The 27,046-nt window shown below is 35.9% G+C and overlaps 1 protein-coding gene across 3 annotated transcripts in view; it reads left to right on the plus strand.

Annotated features, from left to right (window-relative positions):
• The window catches only part of CNTN1 (contactin 1), a gene marked incomplete at both ends in the record, with an annotated part of 165,607 nt that overhangs the window by 21,508 nt on the left and 117,053 nt on the right, over positions 1 to 27,046 (plus strand). For all 3 annotated transcript variants that reach the window (XM_079715653.1, XM_079715654.1, XM_079715655.1), the window contains 9 exons: positions 715 to 810; positions 7,988 to 8,194; positions 11,467 to 11,566; positions 11,720 to 11,901; positions 15,102 to 15,226; positions 15,886 to 16,003; positions 19,940 to 20,090; positions 25,698 to 25,825; positions 26,134 to 26,309. In XM_079715653.1, the coding sequence (XP_079571779.1) occupies positions 715 to 810; positions 7,988 to 8,194; positions 11,467 to 11,566; positions 11,720 to 11,901; positions 15,102 to 15,226; positions 15,886 to 16,003; positions 19,940 to 20,090; positions 25,698 to 25,825; positions 26,134 to 26,309 (1,283 nt within the window). The remainder of the gene's footprint in view (positions 1 to 714; positions 811 to 7,987; positions 8,195 to 11,466; positions 11,567 to 11,719; positions 11,902 to 15,101; positions 15,227 to 15,885; positions 16,004 to 19,939; positions 20,091 to 25,697; positions 25,826 to 26,133; positions 26,310 to 27,046) is intronic.

Here is a 27,046-nt window from a genome sequence, read left to right on the forward strand (position 1 = left end):
CATCAGGACAAGAAAAGTAGATTTGAAGCGTTCTTTGCAAAAAGGTAGTTATTGGAATGATAAATTTTCAGGGACATAAGTATACTGAGAGAAGTAAAAACTAGATTTTATAATTCGAGTACTGATCACATGTAAGGAATAGGAGATGAGGCAAGACTGAAACAGAATGAGAACCAGTAAAACAAATGAAGAATCAAATAGTAGGCTATCAAAAAACCAAGCAAAATGTGAGTTCCAAATACACAGGAGAGAGTAGAGGAAATAAAAACAGGAAAACCCAGAATTTGGAAAAGAGCAAGAGATTGTTGACCTTAACATTCCTCATCTAGGATCCTGCCCTTCATCTTTATTCCTTCTCCCCATTGGAGGCCTCCCTAAGACTTTCTCTGGTAGAGCCCTGGGTTTGTCTGAACACACGATTTCCAGATACTCTTATGGAGATTCTTCCTAAATCTGAAACAAAGTTTAGGAAATGCTCAGTCTTCAGGGTTGTCCAAATAGTTATCAGGTGCTACCAATGTCCATACTCTACTGTAGTGTGTGCATATTCCAGTGTGTGTAAAAGGGAATTAATTGACTTTGATAGGTTTCACCAAACCAACAGAGAATTATTGTATCTAAAAGTGAGTTAGTAGCTGAAAAATAAACTTCAATGAGTATCAATCTTTCTATTGCCCAGAGAGTGAATGTTTTCCTTTCTGTTTTCATGATTAGATCTTGATCCTTTCCCACCTGAGGAACGTCCTGAGGTCAGAGTGAAAGAAGGGAAAGGAATGGTGTTGCTCTGTGACCCTCCATACCATTTCCCAGGTAAACTTAGCTCTTCTGTGATTATAAGCACCTAGGAAATGAAATGGGGAAGTTTCTGTTTTCTTTTCTTTTTTTTTTCCTAATAATAATGGAACATTTAGGGCTTCCCTGGTGGCGCAGTGGTTGAGAGTCTGCCTGCCGATGCAGGGGACATGGGTTCATGCCCCGGTCCGGAAGGATCCCGCTGTGGAGCGGCTGGGCCTGTGAGCCATGGCCGCTGAGCCTGCGCATCCAGAGTCTGTGCTCCGTAACGGGAGAGGCAACAGCGGTGAGAGGCCTGCGTACCACACACACACACAAAAAAATATATATATATATAATAATGGAACATTTATAATTAAATAAGACAATATTTGTGTAACCTTATAATGCTTGACTTACTAGTGCTTATAGATGCTTGCTTTTTTAATTCCTTAATAACTGGGCCTTAATTCCAAAATTCTATGGTCATTTCAGTTTATAAACAATATATATGTTGGATTATGTCCCTATTAAATTTCCTGTTACACAGGAGAAAACACTGTAGCTTTTCTACAAATGACTCCTGAAATAGAATAGTACCAAGGAAGAATATATAATCAATCATTTTATTAACAGTTTAGCATCTACAGTATTCTGTGAACTGTAATTAAACACTAGAAAGGAATAAAGACATAATAAATTATTAATCTCTGTAGGAGTACCAATCCACAAGAAAGGGGCTAAATCAAGTGTCATCTATTACAAGATTCAACTTTTGAATACATGTTTTCAGTAATTTGATATGGCTAAAAGAAAAGCCACCAAAGTGTTAATTAAAAGATGAACACTGCATACATTTCATTTGTTTTATTTATCGAATATCCTCTTCAAACAATATACTAACACCAATTTTCTCACAGAAAAAAAATGTTTTGGGTTCTTATAGTTTTAATATTATGTCATAAAATTGTCTTTAAATATCTCCGTAGAGAATGATTCATAACAGGCTAGTATAAATCATTTTCTATGGAATATATTAATATGGCATATATATACATATGTATATATATACTATTCCAATTATATATATACAAATTCAGATTGCTTATTGATCATTTTCTTTCTAATAGCTATGGGAGAAAGATAATTAATTGATAAACATAGGAGGAATTTATGAATCTAAAATGTTGTAAAAAAATTTTCAAAGAGGGAGTAGTCTTTTTTTTGAAGAACTGACAAAACTATGAAAAAAAAATTCTATCATATTCATAGTATTTCCCACAAACTGAATGATCATAAGTCACCAGTGTCTACATTTGACCATATTCAACACTGGATGGACTTCATTCAATCACTCATTCACTCAACAAATCTCTTGCGAGCACTTGTTATGTATCAGGCACTGTTTACACCACAGAAATACCTTGGTGAGCAAAATAGAAAAAGCTACTCTCCCTCAGAGACCTTCTACAGGGAGAGAGACAATAGACAAGATAAATAGTTAATAGACATAGCATGTTAGATATTAATAGATAAGTGAAAGGGAGAAAAAATAATCCAGGAAAATGGAGAGAGGAAGTGTTGAAGGGATGGCTAAACTTTTATAAAGGGCACCACTGAGATGGTAACTTTGAAATAAAGCCTGAAGGAAATGAAGAAGCTAAAATGCAGATATTTGAAGGAAGGACATGCCAGATATATGCCACAGCAAGAACAAAGGTCTGAAATGGGAGTATGGAGGAAGACAAAGTGAGCCAGGTTGCTGAAATGGTGAATGAGATACAGGGTAACAAGGAATGAAATCAAAGGGATACAAGAGATATATTGGGTGGAACCTTGTAATCCATAGCAATTACATTGGTTTTTACTTTGAGTGAGAGTTACATTGAAGGGCTTTAAGCAGAAGAGTCATATGACATCCCTTAATTTATAGAAAGTTAAATCTGACTACTGTTGTAAGAAAAGACTCAGGGGAGGGTAAAGGTGAAACCAGGTGATCAGTTAAATGGTATTGCAATCATCTAGGCAATGAATGGTGGACCAGAGCAGTGGCACTGGAGGTGGGAAGAAATGGTTAAATTCAAGATATATTTTGAAGGAAAAGCCAAGAGGACTGGCTGGTAGACTTTCTGTGAGATATAAGAGAAAAAGAGGGGTCAAGGATGACATCAAAGCTTTTGTCATGAGCTCTTGAGAGGGTGAAGCTGCGATTGCCTGGAAGAATAGCTATGAACACAAGAGTGAGGTGCCTGATTTAAACTTTCAAAAGGATCTGTCAGATTGGCAGTTCTGTGAATGTGAACCCAGGGGCAACATCTGAGCTAGGAATATCAGTTTGTGATACATCATTATATAGTTTTAAAAGCCATAGGAATGCATGTGATAACTTAGGGAATTAGTACAAATAGAAAGGGGGAAAATGTCCAGGGAACAGGCTTTGAGATTTTTCTGAGATAAGTCTTGTTTTCAAGTCTCTGTGACATCTTTACTACTGTGCCGAATGAAGAATTTCATGGACCAAAACAAGGTTGATAGAAGCTTCAAATCATTAAGCCACATGACTAGTTACCTCTTTATCCTGATAAAGATACATATGTTTATATGGGCAGGGGCAGGGCAGGGAACTAAGTAGGTCTTTTAAATAAGCCAGAGAAACATCATTAATCATAGAATAGAATCTGAGCAGCTCTTCATCTCCTTTTGTCCGTTTGTGTTCTTAGCGGATTATGACCTCTTTGAATATTAGACGTGCCATCTTCAAACATAAGAATGGACATATGCTTCAAAACGATAATGTGTGTCTATATGTGTACTATTTTACCATCTCCATGCCATAAATCTATCTTCCTCCTATATGCAGTTAAGGTTTTGTGTTTGAAGTTTAAAACTTAATGGCGTTGAAGGTGTAAAGGAACCTACCTTTGGATTCTGAGGCTCAAAGAATGTTATATATGCAACTATTTATAGTTGTCAAACCCTGTTGCTCTACTTGGTGATCTGATAACCTAGGATTTAGTCCTTACTAAGTCAAGTCAACTTAGACATATCTACATCTCAATTTCCTTGTTTAAAATTTGGGAATAATAATTCCTGTGCCACCTACTTCATAGACCTTGTTATGAGATTCAAATTTAATAATATATTTTTAAATGATAAAATGGATATATAATTAAAATGGATTATTACTCAAGTAAATAAAATACATTTAGTGTTTTGAATCTTATTATTAAAGCAAATAAAGTACTTCTTACTCTACTAAGAATTTTTTATTCACGATTATAGCAATGTTGTCTTTCTCATTTATGCACAGGAAAAAGATCTAGGAGGGAAGTCTCATTGTTTACAATCCATTACATTTTTCTATGGATTTGTGTGTTCTACAGTTTCTTGCAAAGGGGAGAACTCTGATTTGAACCAGTTTACTTATTTATCAAAAATACTTACACATAACTATATCAGTACAGATGTTGATTCAATTTTATAACAACATTTGATATATAATGGATTGCCTAATTCCTAGCACAGAATAAGTGTCCAAAAAATATTTGAGGACTGAGAGAGTGAAAGAGTAAATAAATGTGTTCATTAAATTGGTGGATATGTAGTGATTACAATTTCATGAAAAGATAAATTTTCCTGTTAAGATTTTGTTTCATTAAATAGCAATCAATAATTCATGAATGTGTAAGACTTCCTAAACCCTTAGACCCTCAGAAAATGAAAACATGATGCTTTGTTTCTGGCCAATTTTCAGAACCATCAGAAATTGAGTTATACATCTCACGAAATAGAAATCATATATGTGTATATTAAGCAAGAGAATAAAGATGAAATCCATCATTCAAAGGGTGGATACTATTGACAAAATATGGAATACCTAGTAATAGACATGGTGTGAATTTTTAAATGAATAAGAAAGTGGGAATACTTCTAAGAGAAATAACTCATGAAATGTTGAATATGATATTGAATGAATCTCAATAGACTAAAAAGGTAAGCACAAAAATAGACACGAAAGCCAGAGCATGGTACAGAATATATGAGCCCGCGGTATAAGTTGGTATAAATTTCTTTCTAAAAGAGTTTAATGTATAGTTTACTGTGAGTATCAAAGAAAAATTAGAAGCTATAGCGATTTTATTGTTATAAGTATATTCTGTTCTATTGAGGTTAATTAACAAAAAAAGTACAAACATCTTCTAAAAAGTTTGTGAATTATTCATCCAGGAAACACTTAAGTACTTTAAATCTATTTCAAGGAGAAATATAGATTATTTATCAAGGTTAGATAAGTGATGTATTTCAAAGTAATACAATGAAACTAGTCAAATGCACTATAATTGGCCAAAACAAATCCCCTTGTAATATGGTCCAGACTCTCTTGAGGCAAAGGAAAACACATCCCAGACATCTATCAATAAAAGTAATGTTTCTGAAACAGGTGCTTGTACTTATTACTTTTTTTAAAAAGGTTATTTTATAATAATTTAGTTTTTAATCCAGATAGCAGGGCTATGAAGAAAGCAGGTGTTGGCTTCTTCAGAGATGGTTAATTTTACCATCTGCATGGGGCAGGGGAAGACAGATAGATAATCGATTGAGTCCCTGTGAGAACTTGATCAGAGTTTGGCTCTTGATTGCCTAAATTCAGTCTCATTCTTAAGTCCGAGCAGCAGGGCAGCTACCACACCAGTCGTGGAACCGTTTTGGTAGTTCTGGGGTGGAAAGGGAAGTTGGAAGATCTGTTCTGCCTCCCTACTGCTCTATATCCCTGGGGAAGTCAACCAGCTAAAGCTCTGTGTCCCTGTTTTAAAATGGCAATAGCAATTCCTACCTTTATTTTAATGAGAAATGATAGCTTCCAACATATTGCAATTATTCTTTAGTCCAAATAGATGGCTTACCAGTAGGCAAAAATTCGTTAAATAAATTTAGATTAACTGTTAATATTACAAGTCCAATAAGGGCAAAGACCAAATCTGTCTTGTTTAGTGGCATATAGAAGATAACTCAGTAAACCTGGGAATCCACATTGGGCATTAAATCAGTCAGACCAGTTGCTCTGTAGTCCAAGACTTATGTTTCTATCAACATCATGGAAATAACTTCTCTGACCTAGCATTTTTCCCTTGAAGAGTCAAATAGTAAAACATTATCCCATTCCTCTTTTCTAATGAGTGGTAAAGAGAAAACGTTCTTAAAATTTACAGAAACTGAATAATACAGTAACTAAAATAGACTGACCAAAGTCATATTTAGTCTAGAATTAAAACACAGTTCTCCATATTCACATAACTATGGAGTACTCAGACTATTCTGAATGCATTTTGTGTGTGGTATCTTGAAATCATTGTATAGCTAAGGAAATCCTTCTTCTGTAAGGAAATCTATACTTTCCTGACTCTTTCTGGCTTTTTGGAATTTAATTTTGTGCAGAAATCATTACAAAACTATTAATTTTCTTTTTAAGTGAGAATACAAAAATTTATTTCAAAATTAGACAGGTTTACAGTTGTTAAAATATTCTATAAATATTATTTTGGATCAAAGATTACATGGAATTATTTGTTGCCCAATTCCAAGAACCTGATTTCAGCAATTTAAGCAGCCCCCAAAGTTTCTTCTTATTTTGTTTCTCCTGTGATTTTTACCTGACCTTAAATGAGCATAAGAATAACAGTTAAGATAATAAAATCATTCACAGATATAAATGCCTAGAAAGATGTATACTAACAATGATAACTCTGAGTTGGAGAATTATGGTGGTTTAATTTTCTTTCTCTTTTTAACTTTATCTGTATTTCCTATTTTTTTAATAAAAATAAACTTCTATAATTAAAAAGTTCAGATGAAAAAAAATAATCATCTTCATCACTTTTATAATATTGTATATTGCTGGAGAAAATTACATAGCTAATCTAAATGGAATCCCCTGGATTATTATTCTCAAGCATGCTGGATGTATATAGTGTGCAATTCTTACAGTTTTTCCTATCCAGCTCTCTTTCACACTCCCATTAGTAGCTTCACCAATCACCTTGAGTTCCCTAAAGCAAAAGGGTATTATGTCACAATTATTTCATTTTTAAAAGATCATGACTTTCCACCATCTTACATCTAAAATCCTTTCTAACTTGAACTAAGAGATCCCCTCTTTTTCTGAGGTGATATTCCTGGTGGCAGTTGTCTTCACATGGTTATGATGTTTTAAAGGGAATCAGCATTTTGTGACTGAGAAATATGCATTGCCCAGAGTTCCCTCTTGCACATTACTGCTGCACATGACTACCGGGGGGGGGGGGGGGGGTCATTCCTCAAAGCTGGAAGGGGAGATAGGAATAGAAAACTGCATGAAAAGCAGCAATTTAATGAGGAAATTCAACTTTTGGCCTAGCCAGTCAGTATGTTTAGCCAAAGGAATTTCCTACAGTTAAAAGTTACCATATGATCTGCTTCCTAATATTTAAGAAAACAAGTAGGATGCCTTCCTCTGTTTCTGTAGTTTTCACTTTTTAATGTGGCCAGAATAGGCTATGTAAGCTCATTCTTAAATCAATCATTTAAAATAGGAGTATAAAAATAAAAAGATATAGAGCCACGGTATATTGATTTTATTTTATTTTAATTAATTTATTTATTTTTTGCGGTACGCGGGCCTCTCTTTGTTGTGACCCTTCCCGTTGCGGAGCACAGCCTCTGGACGCACAGGCTCAGCGGCCATGGCTCACAGGCCCAGCTGCTCCGCTGCATGTGGGATCTTCCTGGACTGGGGCACAAACCCGTGTCCCCTGCATCGGCAGGCGGACTCTCAACCACTACGCCACCAGGGAAGTCCGATTTTATCTTTTAAATGTAGTAGGGAAGATGGAATTTGGAATTATTAGACCTGGATTCAGAATCCTAATTCTTCTTAGCCATGAAATTCTAAGCAAGTCATTTAACCTCTCTGAGTTTCATTTTGCCCATCAATGAAATAAAAAAAAAAATATTAGTAATCCATAAATAATTGAGAGAGAGAGATAGATATAATTGCTTAGCATCACTTTATACTCACTCAAACTACAGTAGCTTTTAGAAAATTTTCAGTTTATCTTGGCCTATTTCCAACTTCTTGGCTCTACAAAAGCCTAGATTAGATTATGTACTTATTACTAGGAAGCAAAATCTTTGCTTTTGGAGAAGAGCTTAATACTTAGTCAACAATACTTTCTTCTAGATGATCTTAGCTACCGCTGGCTTCTAAATGAATTTCCTGTATTTATCACAATGGATAAACGAAGATTTGTGTCTCAGACAAATGGCAATCTCTACATTGCTAATGTTGAGGCATCAGACAAAGGGAATTATTCCTGCTTTGTATCCAGTCCCTCTATTACAAAGAGTGTGTTCAGCAAATTTATCCCACTCATTCCACTACCTGAACGTAAGTATCATATTTGTTCCTCTGTTTTTGCAAGTTTGTCTGCTTATGGCATACTTACAATAATGAAAAGAGATATCCAGTGGGGAGAACAGCTGACTGCTCTGTCGGAGCAAACAGAGGACATGTACTTTGTAAGCCTTGCCCTTCCTTAGTTTTTCCCATAGAGAAGATTTACATCATAAAAGTGTCCTAAGGTGGTTGAGTTTGGACTGGTTGCCTCTAGCTCAGGGAATGCATAGAGAACCAATCAATTCATTAGCAAAATACCAGTATATCATTTACAATGGGAATCACCAACAACTGCTTTTTGTTTCATGTCCAATCCTACTTCTTAGTAAATTCATGAAAGAGAATGAATGATTAGATCAAAACAAACTATAGTGATTACAGAATTGGGGGGTGGGGGGAAGAAGGCAATTGGATTATTTTGATATTTTTAAGGAACTATTTACATGAAGTAAATAAGTGTATAAATTGCCTTTCTACTGTAAGTAGTGTAGGATATGACTACCGTGACAACATATTTGATGACCACTAACATTCTTGACTGGCCTTTTCTCAGGCTTCAATTGAATGAACTGCATTCCATTTTTTAATGTACCACTTCCTGAGAAAATCAGATCACAATATGTTTTCTTACTTCACATTATCTTTATCTCAGTCCTGCTGCTACACTCATATCACTGAGTTCAATATTCTGAGGAAATACTGGTACTGTTGTTGGCAGACTTAGGTTTGGTTCCTACCACTACCCCTAAGTTGTATATAACAACGGGGAAAAGTCCATCATACCACAAAGATTCTATTTTTATTATTCTTCTCAAGATAGCAGTCATATGGTTAGAATTCAATAAATATCTTCTGATTTTCTGGCTTTTTATCCACTCCCAAATCTTAGGAGATACTCTCACCACTACTTCACAGAGTGAAAAGAAGCCATCATGTAAAAATTTCCCTAATTTGCTTCCCTATGCTTCCCTCGAAATTCAGTGCTTCTTTCTTTCTCAGTGGAAGAAGTTTTCTCCTGCTGCTCAGGCTGCTTCCTCAAGTTGCCCTAGTTCACAGTCCATTTGATTCATTTAAGGACATCACTACATCACTCTTTCCTTTCTTTTCTGAATCTTCAAACTCTCCTCCATTCCTTTCCCTCTGCGTATTATTTTGTATTCAATGAGTAAGTGAAACCACTTCTTATTTGCTAAATCCAAAGGACATTTTCAGGCCTGATACTGTATGAATTTTGACACTTGTTGATCTCTCTGCCTCTCTTGAACCCCCCCTTCTTGTCCTATTTTTTCTGACTACTTCTGCCTCCGTTCATCTCCCACCTGCCTCGCTGACAAATTCTATGCAGTATCCTTCATCAGATCTTCCTCCTTCTAATATTTCTTTCTAATCTTTTTCCAAATATTCTCACTCATTTACACCTTTTTCGCTAGTAGCCCTATGTGATGACTCCAAATTTGCATCTCCAAAACTTTTCCCTATATTTAATCCTGAATTCTACCTACATCCTGGGCTTGACACACAGAAAGTTCCCAAGGATGTTAAGTTTGAAATATTCCAAGTACATCTTTTATCTCCTCTCTAAACCTCCTCTTCTGGTGTTCTTCACCTCATTTAACAATACTGTCATTTCTCATTTAGCAATAACTCGGGGGAGCATTTTTAATCATCAACTCCTCTCCACTGCCATCCTCAGGACAGTGAGAACAGCGGTTCCCATTTAGGACATAAGCACTTGGGAAGTTTGAGGAAAATGTGGAACCCAAAGACAGTAATTCAGCAGACCTAGGATGTGACCCATCCTAGACCCCTAGGATGTGATCTGTAGGTTCAACGAGCATCCCAGGTGATTCTGATGAATTGGATTTTTGATCTGTACCTTGAGAAAACATTGATCCAAGGGGCAGTCCTTTTGATTCTGCCTGTAAAATACAAATTGGATCTGCCCTTTCCTCTCTGTTCCCACTGCAACTGTGCCCTCGTTTAGTCCCTCATCTATTTTTCTGAATTTATGCAACACACTTCCTTAGACCTCTGACTCTCTGCTATTTTTCTTCTCCATATTCCTTCCTTTAAAACTGACAACAAGGTCTTCTACTTAAACCAAAATTAAGATTCATATTACTTCTTTTATCAAAACCTATTAGTAGTTACCCATTGAGGAAATTAGCTTCAAACTCTTTAATATCACAGTTTCAAGTCTTCTGTTGTAGGTTCAAGCTCATCTTCAACTACATATGCTTCAGTATCATTTTGATTCCTAGACCTTTTATAATTCCCTGCACACTCCTGAAGTTGTGTCATAGTATGCTATTTCCTCAACTTGAACTGGTCTGGTTCAAATGCCCTCTTTGCTTGAAATTCCGTTGCCCCCTATATACTTCCAACAATCCTCCTTGGCTGCCACTCTTTCAGAGCATTTACTTTTGTTTTGGCTTGTATTTCAGGTCTTTGTGTATCTATTTGTCTTTCTAGTGTTATACAGTGTAAAATACACACTCATGTTGTGATCCTAAACAGTGTATTTAGCCTTTCTGAGCCTATTTCTTCCACGGTAAGATAGAGGGAATTACATCCTTCAATACCGACATGCTAAATAAATGTTGTCATTGGTGAACACGGTGATGTTTAAATAAACAATTTTCTTCTTTCCTTCTCTCCTTCCCTCTTTTAAAATTGTTTCTCTTTGCCTTCATCTCCATGGAAACCCCTTTATTCTTTTCTTCCTCTTTCTTGCCTTGCCTCTTTCTTTTGCACTCTTCTCTCTTCTTTCTTCCCTTATCCCTCATTTCCTTTCTTTTCCTCTTTTTTCCTGAGTCCCATAGAGTACCTGGCAGATCCAAGTTGTATTTTAGAGGCAGAATCAAAAGGAATGCCCCTTGGATCAATGTTTGCTCAAGGTACAGATCAAAAATCCAATTCATCAGAATCACCTGGGATGCTCATTTGTTACCTCTTTTATGCTTGTTTTATACCTATTTGATGCTTCCTAAAGAATTGTTGAATTTTTTAGTGATTTGAGTCAAATTGGTTACATTGTTGTCAGAATGAGCCAATATGATTGAAAATGCTTAATAAAATTCATACTGTATGCATACTATGCATAAATAAACAAATCTATACATTGTGACATGATCAGATATTTTCCAGTAGTACAGAGTAAAGTCTTCCATACTGAAGCAATTCTAATCCTATAAAAACCACAATGTTAAACAAACGCTACTCTGCTTACTAATTAGTTGATATTTTTGTTTTTCTTAAATTAGGAACAACAAAACCATATCCTGCTGATATTGTAGTTCAGTTCAAGGACATATATGCATTGATGGGCCAAAATGTGACTTTAGAGTGTTTTGCACTTGGCAAGTAAGTATACTCACAGTTTTTATTAACATATATAGAAATACATTAAATTTTGTATTGTTAGGAAATAAATGTTGTAAATGTTTAGCTATAAACATAGAGTAAATTGTCTTTTAAGCATTGTGGACCATTAGCTCTTACTTTCTCCTATTTAAGTCCTGTTCCTGACATCCGTTGGCGGAAGGTCCTAGAACCAATGCCAAGCACGGCTGAGATCAGCACCTCTGGAGCTGTCCTGAAGATCTTCAATATTCAGCTAGAAGATGAAGGCACATATGAATGTGAGGCTGAGAACATTAGAGGAAAGGATAAACACCAGGCAAGAATTTATGTTCAAGGTAGAGATATTTTTTTAATTTTCCATACATATAATCAATACCTTATTGAAAGCCACTTTCGTACTTGAAAAACTAACATAAAATGATTAGTTTAAAAATAGTGATGTGCATTACATTATGCAAAAGGATAAAATATTCGTCTTTATGTCTAAGTCACAAATATGAGTATATAAGTTAAGAATTTAAGCCACTGGTATCATAGGAACACCAATGGATCAATAGTAGTGTTATTGATAATTTTCAGAAAATATAATTCATATAGTTTGTAGACTTTCTTCAAGCTCTCTTTTTTATTTGTACAAGAAACTATGCATTATGACTTAGTTTAATCCAGTGGTTCACAAACTTTAGCATGTTTTAAAATCATCTGGGGGGCTTATTAAAACACAAATTGCTGGTTCCCACCTTCAGAGTTTCTGAGTTAGAAGGTCTATTTGGGACCCAAGAATTTGTATTCCTGACAAATTCTTGGGAGATGTTGATGTTACTGGTTCAGGAGCCACACTTAGAGAACGACTGGTCTAAGGGAAATTTTTCTTTAATACAATTTTCTTGGCACAAGTGTTTGATTCTCACACATTAAAATAAGCTTATGTTTGGGAGGAGAGAATGTTGTTTCTCAGTCAATGCTTGAAACTTTTCATGCTGAAATCATCCCTACAAATCCATTCACAAATCCACAATGTGAAGTTTGCAGGTCACATCTAAATAAACAGCTAAGGCTTCAACAAGTGTATACTGAGTGTGTCCTCAGAGGCAGACACTATGATAGGAGCAAGGAGACTTAAAGGAAATATTCTGTCCTTGAGGAGTTCATACTCTAGTCATATCATACAAAACCCCCAAATTTATACAAGCATATACAGTCAAATAAATATATACCCCCAATATATGTAATTATAAAGAAAATAGCGAGAGTGCAATATGGAAAATTACATAAGATATTGATAAAGCATATGGCAAAGGGGTACCTTAGCCTCATCAAAAAGATGCATGATAGGAAAAACTGGAGATGATGCCTCAGCTGAACTGGAATACCAGAAGGCTGAAAGGGTACTGTGACAGGATCAAGACCAACCCCTACACCCATCCCTCAGACCCCAGGCCTCTGTCTATATCGGAATAAAGTAAGTGTCTCTGATGACCCAGGATATGCAGCCTCACCACCACCATCTCATAAAGTCCACTAAGATTAGGATCATTTTACCTTCACCCTGTGCATTTCATTTGCCTTAAGAAGCCCTTGGACCCCAGGGCCTCCTTATGGCCTGCACTTTAATACCCACAGAGCTTTGCACATGTCCTACTCAGTCTCTATTTCCCCCACATTCCCAACTTCTGAAGTCTTTATACTATGCTTCTAGAGCACATAGTCCATTATCAGAATCCCCTATAATCTCAACTTCTTCTTTGAACGTTCCCTTTATTCTCTTGCTCTAATTGAAACTTGGCTCTCCCTTAAAGACACTTTCCCCTGTAGACCACTCAAGCAGTGGCTGATTTTTCTTTCACAGCCTCATCCCCAGGAGTGACTGGCAGTACTGCCAGTACCTGCCCTCCCTGCTCTTCACTGCCATTGTTAGACTATCTTTCTTTTCCTTTAATCATCCAGTTTACAATCTTATGTCAGGTCACCGCCCCCCCCCCCCATTGCCCTAAGATTCACTATTGACAACTCTCACCAACTACAACTCTACTCCTGACTTCATTCTTGGTGACATAAAATCTTGTAGACTAGGGGCTTCCCTGGTGACACAGTGGTTGAGAGTCTGCCTGCCAATGCGGGGGACACGGGTTCGAGCCCTGGTCTGGGAGGATCCCACACGCCGTGGAGCATCTGGGCCCTTGAGCCACAACTACTGAGCCTGTGCATCTGGAGCCTGTGCTCTGCAACAAGAGAGGCCATGACAGTGAGAGGCCCGCACACCACAACTAGAGAAAGCCCTCGCACAGAAACGAAGACCCAACACAGCCAAAAATAAATAAATTAATTAATTAAAAAAAAATTCATGTAGACTATAATAACTTTTCCAATAGTTTGCCCTCTCAGTTCCTTTGAACTCCTTTCCTCCAATGATCTTGTCCTACAACCTTCCTCAGCAACTCATTCCCACTGCCATGCTTCAGACCTTATTGTTACCAAGTTACAATCCCTTTACGATCTCAAGTTCAAGCATTTCACTCTGATCACCATCTTCAAACTCCAATACCCAGATTCCTACAATCCTTTGAATCTACCAGCAACTATAATCAGTTAATCTTACTCTGTTTTAACTTACTCTGACCTCCCCTAACCCTACCCATCTCTTTCTTAAATCTGGGTTCAATTATTATCGTTCCCCTGCCCACCTGCTCAGCTCACTTTCCTCTCTTCACTTTGCCTTACTACCTTGGCAAAGGCTAATCCTGGAAAAATCTAGCTCTCTGCCTTAGTGCCAGAACCAAGGAACTTGAATATGACTTGAGATGAGCACTACCAAGCTGATTAGCCCATTTTGAAGGAAGCATCATTAACTTTAAATGGACCCTTACTGTTGCCTGGCAACTAGACTACATTTCTCCAGATTCACTTACTCTCTCACTCTCTTAGATGACCATTTCATGCCTTCGTGATTTCCTTCAAACCCACAGTACCTCCTCCTTTAACCTTCCTCTCAGCTAATAACTTGGCTTCCTTTTTCACAGAGAAAATGGTAGTAATTAAATTGGAGCTTTCACAAACTCCCACTCCACATCTACTGACACCTACTTCTCTACCCTTATCTCTTTATACTCTAGATTCAGCTGCTCTCTGAGGTCAACATCTCCACTTGTACCCTAGACTCTACCCCTCTTACATAATAAATTAACACATAATTCTTTAAAACCATATATGTCATTTTGAAAGATTTACATTATAAGAAAAAGATAAATTATTTTAGTGCTATTCGTGAATTAGCTTTCCAGCAAAACATGGTTCACAAATGGAAAAACAATTATGAATTGAATTACAGTTACCTAGTGCTGTAATAATGTAGGATAAAGTTTACCTGCTGACCTGTAGAAATACAATTTCACTGACTCTATTATTGATTTTAAGACACACAGAGTATTTGATATATCTTCCAGAGGAAGATCAACTAAGTGTAATATTTGTCCTCTTGAGATGATGATGAATGTTGACTTGCATTTGACAATTTTCAATGTTCTTTACTTTTTAGCATTTCCTGAGTGGGTAGAACACATCAATGACACAGAGGTGGATATAGGCAGTGATCTCTACTGGCCTTGTGTGGCCACAGGGAAGCCCATCCCTACCATCCGATGGCTGAAGAATGGATATTCGGTATGTATGTTCAAGTGCTTTGCATTTCTTGAGCCTATGTTCAGGTAACATTTCTGGGTGATCCTGGGATAAAGTTAGCAGGAATGTCAATAGATTAAGGGCATCTAGCCCCTGAAATATAAAAGTCTCCTTTAAAAGAAAAAAACAGAAAGTGAACATAAAATGTCTTTTTCCAGCTTAAACAATTTTCTGTAATCTTATGTCTACCTTCTCTCTCTCTCTCCTTATTGTTTCCTTTGTTCCACTTTTCACCCTCTTCCTATGCATCCATCTCTACTACCTGATATTGTCCTCTTTTTCTTGCCACTGTTTCCCTGACCCCACAGAAACAGAGGTAAGAATGAAGGTCCTACCTTTAGCCCTGGGGACAAGTAGCAGCAGTGGGATCCTTCTCTACCTTCCCACTGTAATCTCCCAGCTGGGCCAAGAGGGAAAAAGGTGGACTCTCTGCTCTGTAGAATGAATAGAACAAGAGCCACTGGGCATGGTAAGTGGGTTTTACTTCCCCATACCATGAAAACCCCACTCCACTAGACTTAGTTAACAGTGGGGGCAAAAATAATGTACCTAAATGGAAAGACAACCAAGCCCAAACCCAGATGAAACCATTTCTATTAAAGTCTATCAAGAAAATGTGTTTCACTTTGTGTTCTTTCCAGTATCATAGAGGGGAGTTGAGACTGTATGACGTGACCTTTGAAAATGCTGGCATGTATCAGTGCATAGCTGAAAATACACATGGAGCCATTTATGCAAACGCGGAGTTGAAGATCTTGGGTCAGTATTATTTCTGGTTTCTGTTAACAATCAGCAAGAAAGCAACACTTTAAAATGATCCTGCATTATATACAGATTATATTTAATTTCACATTACTTTCTTGAATTAGAAGTTAAACATTTCTAAAATGTGGTTTGGAATAGAATGATATTATTATTTTCCTTTCATTAAAGAACTGTAAATAAATTGGGGGCAACATGGAGTATAAAGGTTTTTAAGATTTTTTTAATGGTAAAGCAAACTTTACACGTGCCAATTTTTATGTCTTGTTCTCTCCTATGTTTGGGCAGCTAAACACTGCCAGGACGTCACATAGTGAAGATTGCTTCCGCAATGCCTGTGAGCCAGCCTCAGTTGAGTGTTTAGCACTTGGTAGCTTTATCAGTCCCTGGGTCCCTGGGTTAAAATTGCTATTGAAAACCTTCAAGACATTCCTCAAGCCCCTTACCCCACCCTCACTCCTACTTTCATATTACTTTCTTACTTCTCCATGAAAATTGAAAACCATTGAAATAAAATATTTCAACTTCCCATCCCTCTTCAAGACTATCTGAATCTTTACTACACTTGTCCTTTTGATACTCTTTATCCAGAGGACGATGTACCTTGTCCCAAAATAATCCCTTTATATCTGCCCTCAACAGACATCCCTTCTTCGTGTGTGTGTGTGTGTGTGAGTGTGTGTGCATAACTCTCAAGCTGCCTCTCTTTCTGGTCATGCTTTCTTCTTGAATTCTCCTCCCTTTTGTCCTTGGTGATGCCATGCTCTGATACCTCCCAGATTATTTTGTCTTGATAGCCTTCATTTTCCTTTTTACCCCTTCCCTGCTCAACTGGAAATCTTGCTCTCTTCTAGAGTTCCATTCCTCTGCTTGCACTCCATTTTCTTACTCATTCTTTCACGTATTTTATAATATTATTCCTCAATTATTATTATTTTTAATTTTTTTTTAAAAAACCTGGATAATATCTTCTTCTTTGTCCATTAGCTATCAATGACCCCTTAATTTATACCTCTGGCCCAGAATTTTATCCTCAGCTTCAAGCTCACTATAAAAGCTTCTTGGTAGAAATGGTCATCTGGGTAACTTCACAGATATCCCAAACTCAGCATCTCTGAAACCAAATTCATTATTTCTCACTCATTCACATCATCTCCTCCTGAAATATTTAATGTTCTAAAGAATGACACAATCCACTACATACTTTCCCCCCATTACATCTATTAAATTTCTCATTTTTATCCCATAAATCTCTGAGATTTTTTACTTTCTTCTTATTTTCATTACAACTACTTTAATTAAAAGTATCATGTCCTCGGGCTTCCCTGGTGGCGCAGTGGTTGAGAGTCCGCCTGCCGATGCAGGGGACACGGGTTCATGCCCCAGTCCGGGAAGATCCCACATGCCGCGGAGCGGCTAGGCCCGTGAGCCATGGCCGCTAAGCCTGCGCGTCCAGAGCCTGTGCTCTGCAACGGGAGAGGCCACAGCAGTGAGAGGCCTGCGTACCGTAAAAAAAAAAAAAAAAAAAAAAAAATCATGTCCTTTTCATACTATCATGTCCTTTTCATACTATTTGAAGTGGCTGTCACCAAGTTTAATCATATTGTAAGTAGTGAATCAGGTGGGCAGGAATTCTCTGCTAGAAATGATTACTGAAAAGATAGAACAATGACTCAGCGCAGCCTCTTTTATTCTTGAGACACCAAAGGGAAATTTTTTAAAACATTGGTATCACTACAAATTGAGTGACACTAAAAGAACATGAAAGACTGTGAGACAGTTATAAGAAAGTATTAAAGAAAGCTATCTTTAAAAAGATTTGAGGCCTTCTTGATTTTAACTTTTCCTGCCTCTTCTTATAATGCTGAGTATCATATTCCATTTCTTCCCCCTAAAGTCAAAATTCCTTGCTAATATATTTAACCTAGTTTCTTTGGGTATCAAGGAAACGTTTAGGCTTAGGCTTCATACCCTATCGCTTTGGTATGAAGTGCAATAAAATTATTTTGACTCTTAGAGAAGATATGAGGTGAATTTCAATTCCTTCCAAATGTAAATGCTTTTGTTTTCTGTTAAAATTTCTTGTTAATTGTTATATATTACAAGAGAAAATGAAAATTCAACCACTCAGACTGAAAGATCCTTCTGTCTTCAAACCTAAATCTTGCAATCATTAATCTATTAAGGTAGTAATTAAGCAAATTGATCATTTTGAGACTGAGACTAATTCCTGACCATCTTTATATTTGTTTCAATCTATTTTTGTTTATTACCTTTAGGAACAGTGTTTCTCTCTCTTCTTTCCTGAGTTATTTAGTTAATTCATTTATTCATCCACTAAATGATTATTGAGTGCTTACTCTGCACCAGATACTAGTCTGTAATAGGTTCAATAAAGAACAAAAGAAAAATATATATATATATACACATATATATGTATACATATGTATACATGAACATGGTCTAGATTCTGTCACTAGAAATTCAAATATTAGGTAAGCATGGGTCATTTAAATGACTGCACCAAATCAATGATTTTATTAAGACTGAACAGATTCAGAAAAAAGTCTTATTTTCTAGATAAATTTAGACTTTCTAAATATAATCCGATTAAAATTTCTCTCATATTTTATAAGCAATATGTCACCCACAATATTTATTGAGCCTATACAAAATACCACATGCTGTGTTAGGTGTGCAACACAGGTTGGTTGTTCACTTATTTATTTCCAATTATAAAAACTCAGACTAAAAGAACAATGGGATAACCTAAATCATTTTTATAAAAAGTGTGTTCCTCAGAGCTTGTTAGAAGTGCTGAATCTCAGGTCCACCCCAGATCTATTAAATAGCATTTTTACCAAGATCCTCAGACGATTATGATGCACAAATAAAATTTTAGAATCATGGGACTAGATGATGAAGGGTCAAGACCTGCATAAAGATATACTTAGGCCTAGAAAAGCCCCCAGAAAGGACAGTTTTATAGATGATTGTGTTGTGTGGAAATAAAAAGATGGAATCCCCCTGGAGTCTGCAAAATGACAAAGAGATTGAGGAATGAGTTAGATGTGCAGACACTAAAGAAAATTAGAGCATATCATCAAGAGAGTACCATTTTTGAGACTCTATAGCCTGTTTTCATAATTATTGATCTGTACTTTGAGGTAAGGATGAGTTACAGGTGCATCACGTACTTCTCAATTAATTGAAAACATCATTCCCATAACTGTTCATAGGTTGGTCCTGAAGGCAGTGGTCTCTCTGTTTATTAAGGCATCTCATAGTGTCTGCATGCAGTTGGTGCTCAATAAATGTTTGTATAATGAAGGAGGACTCACATTGTTTACTGAAAAGAGCATGCTTGCAAATCAGACAGATCTAGATTCAAATGTAAATCCCATCTGATATCTTACTGCCTGTGGCACCTTTGGCAAATTATATAATCTTAGTAGATATCAGTTCTTTCATCCGTAAGCTAGGGACAGTTCATTCAAAGTGTGACTGCGATTACTGATTATGAATATCTGTCAATATTAATAATTGCTCAATTTCCTCTATCCTTTCATTTAACTTCCCTTGTGCAACTTAGTCAAGACACTTGAATTAGGTATTACCTTCAAGGTAAATATGCATACAGCATTTGATTACAACTTAAATGTGTAATAATTAATTCAGTTATCACCAAGAATTGTACATTTAAAATGGGTAAATTTTTGATAAGTAAAATATACCTCAATAAAGTTTTAAATAAAAGAAAACAATTATTATTATTAGGCATGGAACGTCTGTTGGTCATTGCTGATAACATTTGGTGAGATTAATCTTTTCTATTGATTATTAATCAAAAAGGAATGAAAGATGCTATAGTATAGAAGAAACTTTTGTGTCTTTTTTAGCAAAAGAGACAAATAATGGTTTACTTTCTTTTAGCTTTGGCTCCAACTTTTGAAATGAATCCTATGAAGAAGAAGATCCTGGCTGCTAAAGGAGGAAGAGTTATAATTGAATGCAAACCTAAAGCTGCACCCAAACCAAAATTTTTATGGAGTAAAGGTACAGAATGGCTTGTCAATAGCAGCAGGTCAGTCCAGAAACTAGAAATCCAATTGCAACTCAGTACTTGGGAAAGTTTACTTTGTAGAGAACTTGTTTTCATATTCATAATGTAAATATTTTTTGTTCTAACTTTTCTCCCCAGAAGATATCACAGTTCTAAGGTAAACAGAAGTACCCATCACTGTCAGTATCTATTATAAACAGAATTAAATTTTTAGACTTCTAGAGTTTATAAGGAATTTTAAAAATTGAGGCTCAGAGGTTTGTGACAAATTGCCCAAGGCCACAAAACTAATTAACAATGGGAAATAAAATAGGGTCTTTATAATTTTTCCCCTAACAAGGGCTTCTATAGCCATTCATATTTGATTTAATTTTGTGCAATTAGCCTATTAAATATTTCAGTAGGGAAATAAAAGGTGATTTTAAAGTACAAATCACCTCTTCCCTGTTCTGAAGTGAACAGGAACTTCTAATCTTCCTAACTATCTATGGAGAGAAGGAATGTTGGGAAATAGGATTGGGATGTGAAGGTTGGGGAGCAGCAAATATTTCAAGCAGGGAGCACAGCATGTGCAAAGGCCCTAAGGCAGAGAGCAGAGGATGTATAAGGAATGTAAGAACTAAAACCAACATGGTTGTCTTTAGAATAAAATGGAGAACAGTTTTAAGGGATGACACATAGTAAGCCAGGTCATTAGTAACAACGTTTTCTGTGGCTTCATCTAAGAGCAATAGAAATCTGTCTAAAGGCTTAAATAAGGGAGGAAGAAAGTAGTTTTTGCCTTTAAAAAAATATTCTAGCAAAAGTATAAAAGATAAATCTTTACAGTAATCCAATAAAGAATGTAAGGTGGGTGTTATCTCTGTTTTGATGTATCTAAAGCCTAGAAAGTTTAAAGTGACCTTCTGAAAATGTATCAGTAATCTCCAAGCCAGAACTTGAACTTGTGCCATGCTGATATGGAATGAACACATGGCAACACAGTTCTCTTATTAGGATAATCACAAGTATGGTTGTGCATGAGACAAAGCTGTGGTTGGGGAGGGGTGTGCAAGGACAGTGGCTGCTTCCCTGAATACATTAAATTCTACAAGGTAATATGTCTGACTAAGGTTTATTAACACTTTAACAAAACGATACTAGAAGAATCAATGTTAAAGGAAAAGTCAATCTGTGCAATACGGGGTTGAAGCTTTAGCAGTCAGATAATGAGTGATGCAGACCATGATCATAAGTTACTTCCAATTTTAGGTATTCACTACTGCAACAGCCTTGAGCATAGCATTCCCTGTTGGCTGCAGTATTAGCTCTCTCTCCTTAATGAAAATAATCTTGCTCTGATTCTGATGAGGACTCATGCCATGGGCCTCTGCAACCACAAATTTCTCAGAACCATGCTTCATGGATTTGTTTTTCCTAAATACCAACATGTGTTCAAAAAAAAGAAAAGTCTAGCTCCTAAAATCTTATTATTTTAGTCCTGTCTTAATATTTTTAAAGTATTTGAATCAAATTGTGTGACCTTTTGATGAAAGAGTCTATAAATCTACTTTTTGCTCACTATGTTAACCCATTAGTATCTCAGATTATTTAAGTATCTCTTTATTAAAAATTTGGTACTTCATGTAAAAATAAGTTTGAATGTTATAAAATAGTATGTATTAAGAAAAGTTAAACTAATAATTACTTTTAGAGAAATATTTCTGTTGAAAATAATATTCAAGGAGTAACTGAATAACTGTCTTTGAGCATAACTATAATCTCATTCTGATTAATATAATTACCTAAAAACCGTTCCACATTACTAAGTTATCTCTGTGCCTGGTAAATGGTTTGTAAAATAGCATTTGCAGTATTTGCAATCAGGAAAGAGGAAACATAAATCTTGATAAGTTGTAATTAAGTTTTCAATTGTATGATTTTATTTAAGGTTAAAATGATATGCATTCTCCAACAGAATTTCTTTGTAGTTGTTCATTTATATCCAATGGACTGCTATCAACTCTAAAATGGTCTTTATCTGAGCCATTTATATGAGAGTCTCTCCAAGATTCTTTTCTACCCCAGAGTTGGTGTGCTTTAAATATTAACAAGTAAGATGGAGGTTATACTGGAATAAATTTGGCAACAATAAGTGACTACTTTATTAAAGACCAAATGGTTCCTGGCTTGTTTGACTGTTTATCTGTATGATCTAATCTGAAAATAAGGATAAGATTCTGATAATTTAACTACATTGACTTTAGAATATGGATCATTATTCAAAAACATCAAGTTCCCTAAATACTCTTACTGAAATTAATTTTCATGTCATGGACAAAGTACCTGAAAGTGTAGGTGAGCTGAACAACACAAGGAAGTATACCCTTTAAAGATGACAATGATCAATTGAGAGCTAATATATGTGAGAAAACTAAGAATATAATGTGAGTTTTAGAAAGATTAATTGTTGCTATTGTTGTTTCCATTGCAACTTGATGACAATTTTCCTTGCTTTACCTACAAAATAATTAAATGGGCGGGGGTGGAAAATTGTCTAAGGACTTACACTAGAGCTTAGTGAGAAAAAATGAGACACATTAATGTTAGTACTGTGTTAATATGAGTTCTATGAGAAGCAGATGACAATGTGGGATTAACCATGCAAGAGATTTATTAATGGCAATGCCTAGGAAGGAAAACAGAGAAGATTCTTGGTGAAGGCTGAGACAGCCATCTGAGATTCAGGTCTGCTTCCAAATGAATGGGAAAGGGAAGGAAGGAAGAAAGGCTGGGTAGAAATGGACTGCAGTGCAGATCTAAGAGAGTGTGGTAAGACCACTGGAAAGCGTTCCAGCTAAAAATGCCCATCAGAAGAGCCTGATGTCTACCTGGAATATGCAGCCTTTAAATTCCTCCTGGACTCGGTCATTGGCTGAGAGCAACCTGTGGAAAGTGTTGTCTTGGCTCGAACACAGTGATGGATTTCTGAATGTAGCAGCTGGAGCTGAGGATCAGTTACACTCCTCACAGTTGGAGAACATAGAGGGACATTGGCATAGCTTCCACAATATCAAATAATTACTTTTACGTTTATGTTTATATTATGATACTACATTATTTCTTCAATAAGTAAAAAGTATTCTGAAATGAGCTTAAGTTGAAACTGGAGAGTTAAAGACTAGCGAGGAAATTATGGAATATATTATTAGTGAAATTTTTGGTGTTTTCTTATATGGAGATTTTTATTAATAAGGTATGTATGTAGTAATTGTCCTTTATCAAGCTCTGCTCTTAAAATGGAATATATGGAGAATTGTTGGCCTGTGTTTGTACAAAGCTTCAGAGATAAATTAAGGTTTTGGAAATTATATATTTAAGGAAAGTAAAAATCAGATCTAAATAGACATTTCTCCAAAGCAGACATACAGATGGCCAACAGGCAAATGAAAAGATGTTCAGCATTGCTAATTATTAGAGAAATGCAAATCAAAACTACAATGAGGTACCACTTACACTGATCAGAATGGCCATCATTAAAAACTCTACAAATAGTAAATGCTGGAGAGGGTGTGGAGAAAAGGCAACCCTCCTACACTGTTGGTGGGACGGTAAATTGGTGCAGCCACTCTGGAAGACAGTGTGGAAGTTCCTCAAAAAAATAAAAATAGAGTTTCTGTATGATGCAGCAATCCCAATCCTGAGCATATATCCAGACATGCACCTCAATGTTCATACAGCATTATTTACAATAGCCAAGACATGGAAGCAACCTAAATGTCCATCGACAGATAAATGGATAAAGATGTAGTGTATATATATATATATATATATATATATATATATATATATATATATATATATACCATGGAATATTACTCAGCCATACAGAAGAATGAAATAATGCCATTTACAGTAATATGGATGGGCCTAGAGATTATCATACTAAATGAAGTAAGTGAAAAAGAGAAAGATACTATATAATGTCACTTGTATGTGAAATCGAAAATATGGCACAAATGAACTTATTTACAGAACAGAAACACATTTGCAGACATAGAAAAGAGACTTGTGGTTGCCAAGGGGGAGGGAGATGTGGGGGGAATGGATTGGGAGTTTGGGATCAGCGGATGCAAAGTATTATATATAGGATGGATACACAATAAGGTCCTCCTGTAAAGCACGGGATAGTCAATATCCTGTAATAAACCATAATGGAAAAGAATATCAAAAATTTAAAAATAAAGTAAAATCCAATGACAGGCAATCCAATATTGAATGTAAGTGCAAGGCATTATATAATAAAGTTATATAATAAATATATAAATTATATGTAATATCATAATATATGTAATATTAATATAATATAAATTATATGTAAGAGTTAGGTATAATAAGGTTACAAATAATGATTTTTGGGTCTCCTGACTCCAAGGAAGAGGCAGACAGGCAGAGGGAATACATTTAAGTTCTATTAGTATGAAAGATTTAGTTTCTGTTCATAGAAGAATTTCCTAAAAGTAATCTGTTACAGAAGCTTTTGCTAAGGTAGGTTTTACAGTATCATTCTTTGAAATTTCCTAAAATTAAAATATGTTTGTATTCCTCTGTGGTTGTGGAAATGACAGTCTGTTCTAACTACCAAGTCTGAAGTCCTGGGGTCATGTTCCTGGAAGATCTGGGCTCATTTCTTTCAGGCCTATGACTGGTCTAAGTCTGTCTCGCAGTGGTTTAAAAGTCATTTTATGGTGGCATGTAGAGAGCCACTGCTTCAGTTAAACTCTATGTAGTTCATAAATTCAAAAACAGGTTGATCGAGTGCCTACGCATTGTTTCGTGTCTCACTCCTTAAGGAAATCCTGGAACATAGTTTTTTGTTTTTTGTTTTTTCCTAATGATTGTATACATTAATGAATATGTTACCTTGAGATGGGGCCACAAACAAAGCAGATACAAATTCCTGACATCAGGATGTTACCATCTAATGCAGGGATAGATTAACAAGTAAAGCTGAAGTATGTCTGATGAAATATGTGTTAGGAAGAAAAATCTGGGAAGAGGGATAGCATGGGGAATGCCAGGACAGCAGCAGTGCCATGGGTGGATGCGTGCATGCCATACTAACTAGAATTTATCAGACAAAGCTTTACTGAAGATACCACTGTGCAAAACCCTGAAGGTTGTGAGAAACAGATTGTGAAAATGACCAGGGCCTAAAAGGGCAAACCACAGGCTGTGGCTTTTACTATGCATGAGATGGGAAACTCACTGGAGGCTTCTGAGCTGTAGAGTGACATCACTGAGCCAAAGAGTGACATTGTATTACTTATGCAATGTATGTCTTCATGTCTGGCTGACACGTGGGAAAAGAAACTGTGTAGAGGCAAGGTTGGCAGCAGGAGGACAGTTCGAGATTACTGTGATAAGTCCAAGAAAATGATGAAGGTGGTTTTCCTAAAAAACTTGATGCTGAGAAAGAATATTCTAAACAAAGGCTAGAATGTTTCATCTTGAAAAAAGTCTTTGTCAAGCAATTTATGTAAAACTTTAACGATACTAAGATGTTAGTGTTTCTAATCTAAGACATAGAATAGTAACATATTTCATTAAATTAATTTTGTGAAATATGTATTTCTTTCATTTCAATAGAATACTCATTTGGGAAGATGGCAGCTTGGAAATCAATAACATTACAAGGAATGATGGAGGTGTCTATACATGCTTTGTAGAAAATAATAAAGGGAAGGCTAATAGCACTGGGACTCTTGTTATCACAGGTAAGAAACCATTTGATTAACTTTATTTTTTTTTAAGTTTGACAGTGCTTAATTTCTAATGTACTATAAGACATGATTCAGCACTAAGCTTATAAGACAATCCACATTTTGATGTTTCCATTTCAAAAGGCTTCTGTGCAAATCTCTTGTTTGATGAAACTGTTCTTGGAATTTGAATATGTAAACATCTTATTGTTTTGCACAGAGATTTCAACTATATTGATTTTTATTTTTTAATGTACCAGATAATATGGTGTCGCATATTTTTTTTTGAATTGTGGTTTACTCCTTTATTTAAAAATATATAGATCCCACACGAATTATATTGGCTCCAATTAATGCCGATATCACTGTTGGAGAAAATGCAACCATGCAGTGTGCCGCTTCCTTCGATCCTGCACTGGATCTCACATTTGTTTGGTCCTTCAATGGCTATGTGATCGACTTTAACAAAGAGAACATACATTACCAGCGGAATTTTATGGTATGTGTTTTATTTTTCATCTTATTAACATCCCAATGCCCCCCATGTGTCTGCATTGCAACTGCTGTTACCATAATCATGTACGTGAGACTGGAAAACAGGCAAAACTTTTTCATGGGTCTCCTTATATTAATTGTAGTATTCCTGAACCTTTCTAAAAATGGCTAGCCCTGAGGATTTTGGTAGCGATATTAATCAATAAATATTCATTGTGCTTTAGGTCCACGCCCTCTTTATTATAATACAGTTTTTATATTAATGTGTACTCGGCCTCATTATATCTGTACTATAGGTTCTAAGTGCCTTCACATTCATTTTAAACGAAATAAGAGCACAGAACTTATCCTTTGTTATAGTGATGACTTTATGGCATTTATTTTATTCTTTGAGGGTAAGAAATAAACAAGCTATATATGTGGGACGGTTTGGAGAACTAGTCCATGCAATTTTTAAGAGGGTTAAATGGTTGTATCTTAAGAATAAGAAAGCTTACATGATACAAGTCCTATAATTAAGCATAGTGGTATTGTTGTATAGAAATGAAAATAGAGGAAAAAGACTGGGAAGTAACGCAAGTATAACAACTTTCATAGGAGCACAATTGTTGCACTGATAGGGCTGCCTAAATTACAGTGTATTTACAGGGCAAATTGATCACTTCTTCTGCCAGTCTGTTCTTTAGAAAGGCAATCGTTTAGGAACCTAAAGACCTATTTAGAACATATGCTTAGTTAAGA

Source organism: Hyperoodon ampullatus, assembly GCF_949752795.1.
Source record: "Hyperoodon ampullatus genome assembly, chromosome: 11".
Taxonomy (NCBI): domain Eukaryota; kingdom Metazoa; phylum Chordata; class Mammalia; order Artiodactyla; family Ziphiidae; genus Hyperoodon; species Hyperoodon ampullatus.